This window comes from Bidens hawaiensis, unplaced genomic scaffold, assembly GCF_021521415.1.
Source record: "Bidens hawaiensis isolate Kalapana, Puna unplaced genomic scaffold, B.hawaiensis_p1.1 tig00056944_1, whole genome shotgun sequence".
Taxonomy (NCBI): Eukaryota; Viridiplantae; Streptophyta; class Magnoliopsida; order Asterales; family Asteraceae; genus Bidens; species Bidens hawaiensis.
Genome location: NW_027500268.1, coordinates 2,739 through 17,061, shown reverse-complemented (window position 1 = coordinate 17,061; position 14,323 = coordinate 2,739). Strand labels below are relative to the sequence as shown.

Here is a 14,323-nt window from a genome sequence, read left to right as displayed (position 1 = left end):
TAAAAAAGTAGGTGCGAAGTTAGTAAGCGATTAAATTTCCAATATTGGCTCAAATGTATGTCACCGTTTTTCTGTCATCTAACATTGACTCTTTTAAATTGCTTAAACTAATGAAATATTATATGGCTTCTATATTGGAAATAATACAAATTCTCTTTATATATGAAAAAAAAAATTAATTAGCAAAAGCATGAACAGATAAAATCATTCACCGTTAGATCTAAAATAAAAAAGAAAAAAAAAACTAGAAATCTCAAATGCAAGTGACGTCATCAACTCCTATCAACACCACCGCTACAGATCGACTGCAGCACCGTCATCGCCGGCGCCGGCTCATAATAAAACGGAGCCGCCGGATGTTGCCACTTCTTATACACAATCGGAGCCTCCTCCGGCTCCAACACAACCTTATTATTATTATTATCACTATTCACAGCTCTCCGACACTCCTCTTGATTATTATTATTATTAGCACAACTCATCTTCGCTTCCGGTGACGTCACTAGCGGAGATAACAACGGAATCGCCGCATTCCACTGACTCGCCGGAGCTACCTGTATCGACACCGGTGCTCGCCGCTGTAACCTACTCGGTTGCCTCTTCGATTTGTCCGCCATAAATTGGATTTGATTTGAGAATTTGGGGATTTAGGGTTTTCAATAGAAATAAAATGAAATTGTTAATGGTTGTATTATTATGCGGTTGATGTGTATGTGTGTATTTATAGAGAGTCAGATGCGTGTGGTAAGCACGCTGAGCCGATGATAAGCAGTCAAAAGTTTATAAAAATGTTAGTTTATTGGTGGCTTGGCTCGGCTTGTGTTAAAACTCGGTTTATATAATACAATAGAGAAAAGAAGCCGTGGTTTGACTGACTGTTAGCTGGATCTAACAGCTTGGGGTTACAGCTGTAAACAGCTCAGCCAGTTCCCTACGGTTTTATTTTTATTTTTATTTTTATTTTTATTTTTTCAATTGTTGTATGTATGGTTATGTGGAAGTGCATGTGTTAAGATTTTGGAATGTCGGATTGTGTTTTGGAATCTTGACCGTACCAGCCGGTCAAACCGGAAGTTGTCTCAACCGGTTTGATTTTAATAGATTGCATCGTTAGGGACTAGTTTAGGGTTCTAGATATATTAACTGAATAACCGGTGATTCATTTACGTGATTAGACGGTTAGACCCTTAATTGAAATGAACCAATGAAAAATAAGCAGTTGGTCAGTTAGGAACATTAATTAAACTTGGACTCGTCAGCACAATTGGGCTATATGACAGTCTGGGTTTTGTTAATAACATGGACTAAAGATATTATAATGGGAACCTCTCGTTTATTTAATGTTTAAAATCAAATCAGACAAACAGATCTTTAGTAACAACCAGATACCTAGTGGATAATGGCATTGCCCATTAGAAGAAGTATGTGAATAGGTAAAACATAGCGCAACCCTAAAACGCTGACGACAGAAAGTGACGATGAAGGGCATTTAATGTTGTCGGATATTGGTGTTCGATAACGCATGTAAGTGTCATTTCTCTTATAAGAGACATTCAATGCTCTTTAGAGACCACGCTGCTTAAGCATTTAGTACTCTTGTTTTCTTTCATTCTCAACGAACACTTATACCCATATCGGAGGTTGATCACGTAAAAAACCCAACAGTGCTCACCGTGACAGGAGTAATGTGTTTGTGTTATAAAATTTAATAGCATTGAAAGTAGTCTTCTACCATGGTACTGTTTTACTTTCTTAATTGGCCTTGGTGAATATTGATAACAAAGTCATAACGAAGAGGTGCAGTTAATGATTTTGTTGTAATTTACATTTTATGAAGAAGTAAGATTTGTGTTTTGCTTGCTACGAAAAGCAAATAGTTTTATTTTCATGTCTTAAACTATCTGATGATGCACCAAATTTAGAAGACGAAGTTGTGCTGGAAACTTATAGTGAGGTCAAACGCCTTGTTGTATTAAGGAGTAACTTCAAGAGCTAAATTGCATTTACTAATGGCGTTTTCATACTTTTTAAGTTTAAATTGCATATGACACATGATCATTTTGCTACGCAAATATGCAACATCTAGATGATTAATTAGACCTAGTTTTACTATGTATACATGGATTCAAAATACAACTAAGTAAATGGTTTGGAGGAATGACTAAGTTGGTGTTAGTTTAATCTTAAGGCTTAAATGTGATTATCTTGTTTGAATCCTTAAGAGCTTTCACATCCCTTCCTTTGTATTTAAATTCAAAATTACACTAAAAAAATATTGCATTCTCTTATTTTCAATTAAATAATATTTTTTTATACTTTTATTATTACATTTTATCTTTTATTCACTCACAACCACTTTCAACAAATACTAAAAATTATATGGGGTGAACAGTAACTTTTCAGATTTACAAAAAAATCTTTCTCTCTTCTCCACTCACAACATTTTAAATTACTCTCTATATTATAAAAACACCGCTCACTGAATATGGTGGATAGTAGTGTTGCAAAAATCCCGACTAGGCACCGATTAGTCCCCGATTAAACGCTAGTCTCTACTTCACCGATTAATTTGGGGCTAATCGGTCAATGGCCAAATCCAGTCAAATTCAGGGTTAATCGTATTTAATCATCTTTTTCTGACGAGATTCTGGCCAAACTCGACGGTTTTTGACGAGATTCCAGTCAAAATCAGCAGTTTCCGGCAATATTCTAACAAAAATCAGCGGTTTCTAGTGAGATTTCGGCCAAAATGTGTTTATGTATGTATATAACTGAAAATTACATATAAAAATGTGTGCGTGTATATATATAAAACTGAAAATTATACATTAAAGTCTGATCTGATTAACCGCTAGTCCCCACCCCATCGCCCGACTAGCAACTTATGATTTTTATAACACTAGTGGATGGTATGTGAATACTCTCATGTTACATTTCTTTTTCTGTGTTTTTACAAATTTGCTCATTTAGCAACTTAAATTCTCTAGGTTTAACAATTTTGTTATATCGTTCACAAACTTGAATTAAGTTTAATAATATTAATAGTTAACTTTGATTTTATTTAGATTATTCTCATAACAAACCGAGCTAAACACCAACCAAATTCCTAACATGTCTTCACCGTAACACGCAAGTTTAACCAATATCGGCCGACTTCTCGTCACGTTTTTGTAGTAACGTTGGAGTTGAAAGCAACTGGTTTAAATGAAGTTTGTAACAATATTTAATAAAAAAATAAATTCTTTATCAGAAATTAATATATTACCTCATGCTTAAAGATAAGATTTCAGAGTCAATATATGCTTCCGGATCTTTGACTTGCATGCCCAATCCAACGGCCATCGCAGCATATAATTCATGCACTACCCCCGTGTCACCGATCTGATGTCAGGTCTTATATTACCGTTTTGTTTCATGCGATACGTGATGGTCGAAACACGTGTTGCTCTAGAAACCTCATATTAAACAACTTTATTCCACGTAGGTGTAACCATTTTCAACATGATGTAAGTTCACTCCAATTATTTTCTTTTTTATTTTTTCTAACTTTAGTTTGATAGTTTTTAATTCATTACTTTGTTTTACTTTAAAATAAATAGTCTCTTTTACCTATATAAATCTAAAATGTGTACAGTTTTTACAGCTGTTTCTTACAAAACTCTAATTTAAAGTTGTTAATTTTGTGCACAGCCTAACAATTTTGGAGGCGCAAAACAAAAAATAAATTCAAGTCTCTTTCAAATTTCAATGTTAAAAAATACTACTTATTTCGAGCAGCGACCGTCGTAGTAGTAATTTCTTTTGATAGAACAAATGTGATATTGCATTAGTGAAGAATTTTCTTTCTATGTATCAATAGCTACCAGCCTTTTGTCACATATTGAGCGAGTGTAGTGTTCCGTACTTCCGTATGTCAAATTATATAATTTAGAATTTAGAGCTGAGGGTCTTTTTGAAAGCAATTTCTCTATTCTTTTAGATAAATGTACGGTTTGTCTACATCTCACCCTCTACATACCTTACTAATAGATTTGCTATTGATGAGATTTTTACTGGGTATAATTGATGTTTGTAGAATCTATATCAAAATGAGTGACTTATATATAGTATATATATAACTACTAAAAATGAAAATTGTGAAACAAATGGATTTTATGTATATGGAAAGAGAGAGATGTGTAGCAAATGGAAAAAAAAGGATTAAAAAACTTTTGAGAAAAGATTGAGCATGTGTGAGAATGTCCACAACACGCTTTTTAAGTTACTGATGAACTATAGTTTTATTAATACGTTGTTTTCTATCATAGTTGAAAAAGTCGCTAGGCGGACCCTATGCGACCGACTGGAGAGTTGGGTGTATGCGGAGTACTCGGAGAGTACCCGGGTATGGTAAATATAATAAAAATTAATTTTTGGGTATTATATATATGCCAAATATCATTAGTTTACCAATATTTATAACAAAATATGTGAATATCAATATAAATAAGAGAAATACATTTTTAAATGACAAATTATTCTAAAAATTGTTAATCATTAATTAAAAGAAAATGATATTTGTTCTTAATATTATAGAAATATGAATTATGTTTTATTTTTTAAGTCAAAATCGGCGTAAGTTCACCGACAAGATTCTGACTGAGGTTAACCACCTTTGATCGATTCTTAGTAACTAGGCGTAGTTAAAGAAACTCCCCTCGACGACATACCTTGTACCAAGTACTCGGAGAATACTCGACCTTGTAAACATACTTTACTCAAGCTAGCTATAGGACTTGCCCTAAACCCTAGCTTTACTCAAGCTAGCTATAGGACTTGCCCCGACTTTGTGATGCAAGACGAATAGGTTAAATGACCAGTTTGCATATAAATTAGTGAAAATATGGATCGCCATGAGGATTTTTAAAAATTTTAATTTTTTCCTATATTGTTGACTTTTATTTATTATTTATTTATTTGCAATTAAGTGCTGTGTTTGTGGATTATTCTGACAGAAAGTGATATTTCGATTATGCTATCTATTTCATTTTGGAGTATAGTCAAGTTTTCAATTATTGACCAAATGTAATTAGTGAGTTACAAAATAATAAGTCTTAATACTTGCAACTATAATACATATGTTAAACCAGTAAATTATCAAAACCAAACCGTAAGCCAAACCGCACGTATCATAAACCGACTAAACCATCCGAGTTGCTTTGATTTTCACTTAACAAAATTTACAAAGAGTGAAGCATTACATCAAAACAGAAACATAACCTAAACCAAATGTATTTCCATTTCAAAAATAAGAAATCATTACAAACCAAAACTAAATCATCTAAAGAGCATCTTAAGTTCTTCAAGCCGAGCTGACCGAACTTCCTCATCGGTAAGAACTCCAGCTATCATCCGCTGCTTCCTCGCCTGAACTTGTTGCATTCGTTCCTCCACAGTATCCTACACGAAGGTCAAAACTAAATCAAACAAAAAGTCAAAATCATTTTCAAAGCATAAATAGTAAATCTACTAAAATCTTTAACTGAAAAAACACTAAGTGACCCCGGGCAGATTACGGATAATCTGGGGGTTAAGTAGATGTTTTCCACGAGGGGTTAGGTCCGGCAAAGATGGTTGTTCTTCAGATGACCTGCAAAACAGACACCGTGTGCTCGTCACTGAGAAGGGGGGGTAACCTCCTTGTGACCACCCTCCGGCGTGAGAATCAGACTAGATTGCTCTTGAATATAAGTGTATATTAAGAGAAATGACTAGAGCAGATATGATGGTATGAGATGGGATAAGATGATTATACCGTTCCAAATTGTTGGAGTATTTATAGCCAAAGGTAGGTTTTCAAGCAGGTACAGCCGGCTGTATAGTATTCCTGTTCTGCCAACTGTGGGCTACGTACGTGCCATGTTGGTGGTTGGTGGGTAGGCAGCGGCTGATAGTGACCAGGTCGGCTGTGTACTATTCCTTTTCCACCAACTGCAGGCTACGCACGTGCTACGACAGGTTGGTGAGTAAGCAGCGGCTGATAGTGACATAAAGTAGTAGAGCGTACTGCTCGTTGTACTGTTTGTCAGTGAGCTGTCGCAGCTTTGGTCAGATCTTTTGTCCATACCTCGTCAGGTACAGTACAAAAGATCTCCAGTATCGTACGGACTGGCTCATTTGGGCGGGAGTTTTCCCGGCTTTGGGCGGGAGTATTCCCGGCTTGCTCACTCCTTCAGGTGACATTACTGAATTATTTAAGAGTTAAGTGCCTTGTGCGTGTAGCCTTGCTGCGCGGGTAGCCTTCCCTGATGGCTAGTATCCGTTTCTGCGGGAACAGGCGGAGTACGTCAACCATTGGGAGGCTTTTCTGAGATTCATGGGCGATTCGGATGTTTATTTAGGTTTGGAACCCTATATTTCTTTTTTCCCCTTTCAAATAAAACGAAATGCTTTAAGTTTTTCTTTTTGGAATCGTGTTAGGTCTAATTCCTATTACTTTTTGGCTGAATTATTCGTCACTGCATATTTACAAAACAGGCGCGGCGTCTTTTCGCTTGGAACGGAGGGCAGTGGCCAGCGAACCTTTGCTTCGCCAGAAAGAAAGAATCTTATGGGAGGGGCGGATAGATTGGATCTGCTTACCATCGGGTAGAGATAGACTAAAAAACTAGATTGGACTGCGGGAACAGCTTGCGTACTGCGCGTAAGGACGTCACGTCTCTGAGCATGGTGGGTCCTGCGGATCCAGTTGGTTTCTGCGCAGACGTCTCTTTTCAAGGTGAGTCTTGCGAGTTTAGCCTTTGCGCAGACGTCCCTGTTGAAGGTGAGTCTTACGGGTCCAACTGAGCTCTGCTGGGACCTACCTCTTCATTAACCTAAACAATCCATAGGTTTAATATATTTACATTCAAATGGCTGCTCTTAATAAAAAAAACTGAAATCATGTGGAGAAAAAAACCATAAAAAGTCAAAGTTAGGAGGCAGGTGACCAGAACAAGTCATTTAATTAAAATGTTTTAAATCAGGTGTTTTAATTTTCTAATTGGAATATTTGACCCAGAAATATTCAAATACTATTAGTCCCGTTTTCTATTTGTTAGGCAGAAAAAGTTTTGAAAGTCTTAAACAGAATAATAAAAAAAAGTCAAATCTACCTAAAGTCAAATTTGTTAAGAGTTTATGAATAATTCAGTGGTATTTGAAACATTGAGATAAGTATATCTGGGTTTCTTTTTGGATAAAATAATAACAAAATTATACTAACCTTTACAATAAATCTTCTAACACAAACGGTTCGTTTTTGACCGATACGATGAATTCTCATAATCGCCTGTTCCTCAACCGCAGGGTTCCACCATGGGTCCTAAAAGAATGAGCATAGTAATGTGAGCTTTGTATGCAAATCAAGAAACATAAAAAGTCAAAGTCAAAAAGTCAACATGGATACATACCATGAGAAATACATTAGAAGCTGCAGTCAAATTCAAGCCAACACCACCAGCCTTTAGGGACATTAACAACACCTGCAAGATGACATAAGTTAGATATATAAAAAACTAACTCAAAATTCAACCTTAATGTTCTAAGAATGTAGCTTGACGGGGGTAAAAACAGTCCTTTTTTGTAACAAACACAAGGACCAGTTATACAAGTTAACAAATAAAGTTCAAATGTGCGACACATAAAGCAAACAGTTGGGTTACATGCGACCGTTCAACAGAAAGTAAATTCTTGACTATCCTTTGTGTTCACAACTTTTTGTGAAGAGACATTTAAAATGTAAAAGTGTATCAGTCTTTTCACTATTGTTTCTATAAAACCATTTTCACAACTTTTTCTGCAAACATTTAACCAAAGGTAAATTTTTGACTTATAACATGAAGCTTGTGTAGAAGAAACGTTTAAAAGACCATGCAAGGGTAAAACAGTTGTTTCATTATCCTTAATAAAAAATAATTATAAAAAAAAGAAAAAAAAAACATTTTCAAAAATTTTTAGAGGCAAAACATGGACATACTACATCAATTTGCAAAAAAACTGCTTCAACCTTATAAGACTTAAATCCCAATAACCAAACAAATAAATAATCAAAATCATAGTTAAAAATTCTCACCATTTTATCAGTGGTTTCACTGAACTCCCTCAGTGGTTTCATCGAATCCTATCGTTCTTCCGATCAAAAGCCCTAAAACATCGGTTTGTAACTCGGGAAAAAACATAACAGTGTTAAGTGTTTTTTAACAGAGGTCCAGTGAGACAAAAGTAGTTGAGAGTTGGGACCGCTTGTAATGATTTTTAAAATTGAGATTATTATCAGCCAATACACAAAAGTTGGAATTATTTATTTCCAATTTGCCTTTGTTTTTTTACTTTATAAGTTAAAAATACAATGTAAACATGACTTGTGAATAACAATGTTTTATGATACGTGATATGTGACGCACTGATATAACGTTTAATATACATTAATTCCGTGTACATTTTATTTATTATTTTATTAGTTTTGTTTGTTTTCTTGTAAGATTTGTGTACTACTAACATGGTTTTATGTTTTAGGTGTCGGGTTTTAATTATGGTGAAAATAGGGCGAAAAAAGGAGCAAAAACAAGCTGAACCGGAGAACCGAAGGATCAAGAAACAAACCGGATCGGACCAGGAAGAGAACCGGACCGGCTAGGCCGGCCGGCCACCCCCCCCCCCTACATGCCGGGGCGCCGCGCGACCGGGGTAACCTAGCTCGCCACGAGGCGGCCCCTATGTTAGAACATTCCAGAAAATTTAACATACTTACGTATTTTTGGACTCCTGTTGCCTATTTAAAGATCCCTAAACTCACCCTTAAGCATACCCGGAAGTTCCAGACGAATTTGGTGAGTCGCGAGGCATCCGATATCAGTTTTCAGCAGCTTTGGAGTCGAAGAATTAGCTGGTGTTGCGCATATTGTTTGAAGACGAAGAACACGGGTTTTATCTTTTGTTTCTTTCGTTTTCGCTTATTTAACGCCATGAATTCTTTATTGTTTGTTTTGCTTAAATTTAAGATGCTAGGCTAAATTGCATGAACTATCTAAGCTTATGATGAACTTACTTTGATGTTTTGATTTGACTTTGGGATTTATTTACGTTATGGTTTTTCTGGTTTAGTAAAAGATTTAGTTATAATTAATTGATGCGTATGAATGCTTAGGATTGTTTGATGAGTTTTATTCCATAATTTTTCTTGATTATTGTCTGTCATATGATAGGATTGCTATTAGGTCAGTTACTTCGTGTTTTTGATTATTTTATGATTGATGTCATGATAAGATCATAGGAATAATATTATCGAATAAACCTAAGTGTGCTGCTAACCTAAATATGTAAAGTGCTAGGTTATTGATAAGTCTTTACTATTTAATCTTGCTAGATTTAGTTATTCGTAAGGAGTCCATTTAGGGTTGATATTTATTATTGTTTATCAAATCAATTAAATATAATAAATTGTCTTTAATTTCCGCGCTGTAAGGTAGGATTTCGTATAAATGAACTAAATTATAATTAATTAGGTGACCGTAAGGAAACTTGATTTTCAGTACTGGTGTGCATTAAAACTTGTTAGAAATCCATAGGTGTCTCTTGAGAATGGTTAGGGGTCCTGTTCGGGTTTTCTTTTAAGTCCTGTTCGGGTTTTCTTTTAAGTGTCTAATTTGCGATCCCAGTCCATAACTAAATATTTTCCCGAGTCAATTCATTACTTAAATTTAGGGGATTCTAGCCTAGGTAGTTTTCTCATTATCATATTATTTAATAATAGTATTAAATTAGTATCTTAAATAACCCCCCAAACAAATATAATTAACAAGTCATGTTTTGTAGTCGAGTCTAATTAGCTAATAAACGTAATTTAAAGAGTCTCGTGGGTTCGATATCCAGACTTACTTAGCTTTACTAGAGTCGATCGGTTCACTTGTCGGTTAGTAGTTTAGTCGAGTTTTAGAGAGTCTAGAGTATTACTTAGTGTTTATTTTTAGTTAATTTAGTTAATAAATATTAAACTACTTCAAGCACATCATGCACTATGATTCGAATCTAAAACATATTAATACAGGGCCCAATTTAAAGCCCAACATTTACAATGTTATGAATTACAATGTTACGAACTTATGATACGTGACATGTGACGCGCTATGAAGACAGGGTTTGGAATCACGCAATTGCTGTTTCAAGAGTATATGACTTTGGTTAGCAATTGTGAAATAAGTTTGATAAGAACACTAGCTATTGATGTTCATTAGCCTTACATCCATTTGACTAAATAGTTTCTTAACAATGGTTTTTCACTTTTTCTTTATGTCATTCAATTCACGCACAGCAGGATTCCTCATTTCAATACTACAACTATACCATCATCATCCTCACCTCACCTCACCTCAGTATCCACATTCAATCACCATTCACTAGATAGTCATAACAGTTCATAACTTATGGACTGTTACTATAAGTAAAAGTGTCCAAACACAACCTTTTAGGTTATCGATGTTGGGGGTTGTCATGAATCTATCGATCGCCATCATGGGTCCTAAATAATGGTATTCCCATACTTGACTGGAGATCCAAATAATTTGTCCTGAATGTCCATTCAGATATTACATGATATCATGATACATTGATGCTAATATGTATACCTATCATAACCCCAAGCTAGCAAGTCATAATAAGGGAACACAAGTAGCTAGCGTGTGAACCACCTAACACACACACAGGTCGTGCCAACATCGTATTATTTACCAAACATGTGTAAGAGCACAAGTACTGCCAGGGATTTCAATACAACAACCTGGATTATTTAGAGAGTCGTGTGATGACTTTCAGATTAAGTGTTATCTTAGTGGTTCTTCAAAACACTTTAACCGAATAAAACTCTAAATTGAAACAAGAATTTTGTATGGAATTTGTGAGGAAGATGAGCCAGAGAAAAAATCAATCAAAACATGAACGATATATTGGCAGTTTTCTGGGTTAAGCCTCTCTCTCTCTCTGAGAATAGCTGCGGTGGTGGGCATCTGGGTTAATGCATACATATATATATATATATATACATGGTGGACTGGAATGCGGTTGACCATGGTGGTTTCCGGTGGGAGTGGAGGTGGAGGTGGTTTTCTTTGTCGAAGAAGACGACGGCGGCGGTGGCTGCCGGAGAGCTTGGTGGTGGCTGCTGGAAAGCTTGATGGCTATGGAGGAAAAAGAAGACTAATTATAATTTAATAGATAAAATGACTAATTTGCCCTCATGTGCAAGGCACATGACCTGACTTAACGAGAAAATCTAACCGGATTAGGCGAAAAGGACAAACGCTGTTGGATTTTGAAACGTAAAGGACAAAAAAGATCAATTTTGAAGATCAGAAACAACTAGTGAAATTTGAGTCAATTTCTGTAATTCTATCTATATTATATTATATTTTATTTTCTGATGAGGGTGCTGTTTCCATTTTCCACACGAGAATGGTCATTATCAAATGTCAAAAATCTTGCAGCATTCTAAGGTGTTTTAATTTGGTGAAAATTCCCAAAATAAGCATTTATGAAAACAAATTTATAGTTTTAGGTATTATTTGCAAAAAATTCCAGAAATAGGTATCACAAACTACTCGTCACGACTAGTTTGTAGAACCAATTAAAATTTGCCACGTTTCCTTAAACTAACCGTAACGAGCACATTCACTAATCATTTACTCATCACGACTAAATAAGTTTGATACCTCGTAATCAACGCCCAGGGGTAATTCGTAAGTCTTTTAGTCGCGACGACAAGTTTACCCGGTTTATATTCCATACACGAGTAGTTTATTAGTAGCTAACTCGTCGCGACTAATTTAACCTTATAATCTACTCGTCGCAACTAACGGACTTATGAATTACTCGTGGGCGTTGATTACGAGACATGAAACATATGTAGTCGTGACGAGTAAATGACTAGTGAATGTGCCTTGTTACGTTTAGTTTAGTTTAAGGACACGCGGCAACTTTTAATTAGTTCTACAAACTACTCGTCACGACTAGTTTATGATACATATTTCTGGAATTTTTTGTAAATGATACATAAAACTAGAAATTTGTTTTCACAAATGCTTATTTTGAGAATTTTCCTTTAATTTGTCTTTCGGTCTTAAGGATAAGTTAAATAAAAGTAAGGTTTTGGTTTTTAGGGTGGGTGCGGAGTCGACACATATTATGTTTGAAACAAAGTCTCTATTTGCTTACAAGGCAAACACAAAACCAAAATCTTTTGTTGTGACACCAACTTAGTTTCTGTCTTTATTCCAATAATAATCCTATGTATGTATATAGGCCCATATTGAGATTTCCGAGCTTCCAAATTTATGTTCGGCTCCCGCATAGATACAAAAAACCGGTAGTTGGAATGGACCGTTACAGTCGATGCAATATAAAAGGAAATTTATGTAAGTAAACTATATATTGTAATGAATATTATTTTAGTTTACATATACTCGAATAATAATTATTTAAAAAATCAGTATATACATTTAACACACCCAAAGAAAATAATAACGTCCGATTTAAATGTAAAATAAATTATACAAGTCAAAACGTACTTTCAACATAAATTAAATCTATGCAAATGAAAAAGCGAGAAAGTAACATTAAAGGGAAATGTTGTACCTTATGAGTAGCACTAAACAAATAGTTACACCATATTTGGTGTATACATCATTTAGGCCTTTCATGTATCAATTTCATTCAACATTATTAAAACTCCATATAATCGCACCCCTTAACCACAAACAACCTTAAAAATATAATAACAATAACCATCCCAACTTTTCATTCTTTTTTTTTTACTTTTTATAAAAGCGTTTAAAACCACCCGCAATTCTACTCTTCTAAAGCCGAGCCTTAACCAGATCTTTCGTACCTAACCCGAGCACACCAATCAACTCCGGATACAACCCCTTCCTAATCTCGGCATACACCTCACCATCCCACTTCCGTTTACCCAACCCCTCCGCAATCCGCACCGCAGCCTCCACCGTCTTCTCCCCACTATCACACGCCGAATCAATCAAACCCTTCGCCACCGCCTCGTCCGCCTTCACCTTCACCCCATTCAACAACACATCCCGCCGCGCATCCGGCCTCGCCACCTTCGACCTCACCAACGCCGTAAAATACTCCGGAAACGTCATCCCAATATCCACCTCACTCATATACAAAACCCCACGCTCTCGCCCCATGATGACGTAATCATGACTTATCGCCAGCATCAGCCCCGCGGCGGCTGCGTGGCCGGTGACGGCGGCGATCGTCGGCATCGGCAATGAGATCAGGTCCGCCACGACGTCCTTGAAGAGGTTGACCATGTGAAGGAGGAGGTTGACGGCCTCCGCCGGAGATCCGCCGGAGTTGTATTTGGCGTAGGCGAGATCGAAGCCGTTGGAGAAGAATTTTCCGGCGGCGACGGTGATGAGTGCGGCGCCGGGAGTTGACTGGGATTTGACTTGGGCGAGATATGTACGAATGGAGGCGATGAGAGTAGGGTTGAGACGGTGCTGATCGTTGCCGGTTAAGGTGAGGATGAAGAGGCTGCCGCGTTTCTCTAGAGTGCACATGTCGGCGGCGGGAATAATAATAATATTAATATAGATCTGGCCGGAGACCGACAAGCATAAGATGATTGGGGTTGTGGGGTAACTGGATAAGTGTTTGAAACTGTGAATTAAATATTTGAACTACTTTGCTTGTTTTGCATGTTGAGTCCCCAACTTTGAGAAATTACGGACTCAATCTGAATTGGATGGATGCTAACTTTGGTCGTTAAATGAGAACACACGTGTCTGGGGTTGAGCACGGTTTACTTTCGTTCGTTTATTAGGCGAAATGGAAACTGAAATTATCGGTTTTTTTAATGTAAAAACCGTTCAGTTTTGTTTTTTTGGTTATTTTCGGTTTCGGTTCGGTTATAGTCATTTTTTTTCCAAACATTGCAAAAAAACAAACAAATAAATAAATAAATAAATAAATAATAAAAATGAAAAATGAAGATTTTAAGCTTGTACTAATATATTAGAGTACTACGTATATATTGAATTCAAAAAACAAAAATAGGCTCGTGTTACGTGAAACCATACGATATAAAATTACAAGAGCTAGAGTTTAGAAAACACTAAAAGTTTATTCTCAATTTTCATCATTTTACTCATCTTTAAAGTTTAGTCATAGTAGTCATTATATTCATAATCTTCATCCACCATCAATCGATTTGATTTGTTTTTTTTTTCAGTTTTTAAAAATGGAAAACCGAACCGAAACCAAAAATTTGATCATTCAAAAAACAAAAAAA

At 35.9% G+C, this 14,323-nt stretch overlaps 2 protein-coding genes and 1 pseudogene across 2 annotated transcripts; all 3 read right to left on the bottom strand.

Annotated features, from left to right (window-relative positions):
- Nucleotides 1-248: 248 nt before the first annotated feature.
- Nucleotides 249-617, bottom strand: LOC143601672 (uncharacterized protein At4g14450, chloroplastic-like). Its single transcript, XM_077079023.1, has one exon. The coding sequence runs from the start codon at nucleotides 615-617 to the stop codon at nucleotides 273-275; it is 345 nt and encodes a 114-aa protein (XP_076935138.1). The 3' UTR covers nucleotides 249-272.
- A 4,647-nt stretch (nucleotides 618-5,264) lies between these two features.
- LOC143601671 (DNA repair protein RAD5B-like) lies at nucleotides 5,265-7,562 on the bottom strand. The gene is made up of 3 exons (XM_077079022.1): nucleotides 7,431-7,562; nucleotides 7,244-7,342; nucleotides 5,265-5,439 (listed from the first exon to the last, which is right to left on the bottom strand). The coding sequence occupies exons 1-3, from the start codon at nucleotides 7,491-7,493 to the stop codon at nucleotides 5,317-5,319; spliced, it is 285 nt and encodes a 94-aa protein (XP_076935137.1). The 5' UTR covers nucleotides 7,494-7,562; the 3' UTR covers nucleotides 5,265-5,316.
- A 5,304-nt stretch (nucleotides 7,563-12,866) lies between these two features.
- Nucleotides 12,867-13,601, bottom strand: LOC143601670 (enoyl-CoA delta isomerase 2, peroxisomal pseudogene; annotated as a pseudogene).
- Nucleotides 13,602-14,323: the final 722 nt, after the last annotated feature.

What these genes read in the sequence shown, in the direction of transcription:
- LOC143601672 (XM_077079023.1), bottom strand. Translation starts at nt 617, where the DNA reads ATGGCGGACAAATCGAAGAGGCAACCGAGTAGGTTACAGCGGCGAGCA.
- LOC143601671 (XM_077079022.1), bottom strand. Translation starts at nt 7,493, where the DNA reads ATGTCCCTAAAGGCTGGTGGTGTTGGCTTGAATTTGACTGCAGCTTCT. An exon ending in CTTCTAATGTATTTCTCATG is followed by an intron (nt 7,343 to 7,430) that starts GTATGTATCCAT and finishes TCATTCTTTTAG; the next exon opens with GACCCATGGTGGAACCCTGC. An exon ending in TTAGAAGATTTATTGTAAAG is followed by an intron (nt 5,440 to 7,243) that starts GTTAGTATAATT and finishes ACCTTCGTGTAG; the next exon opens with GATACTGTGGAGGAACGAAT.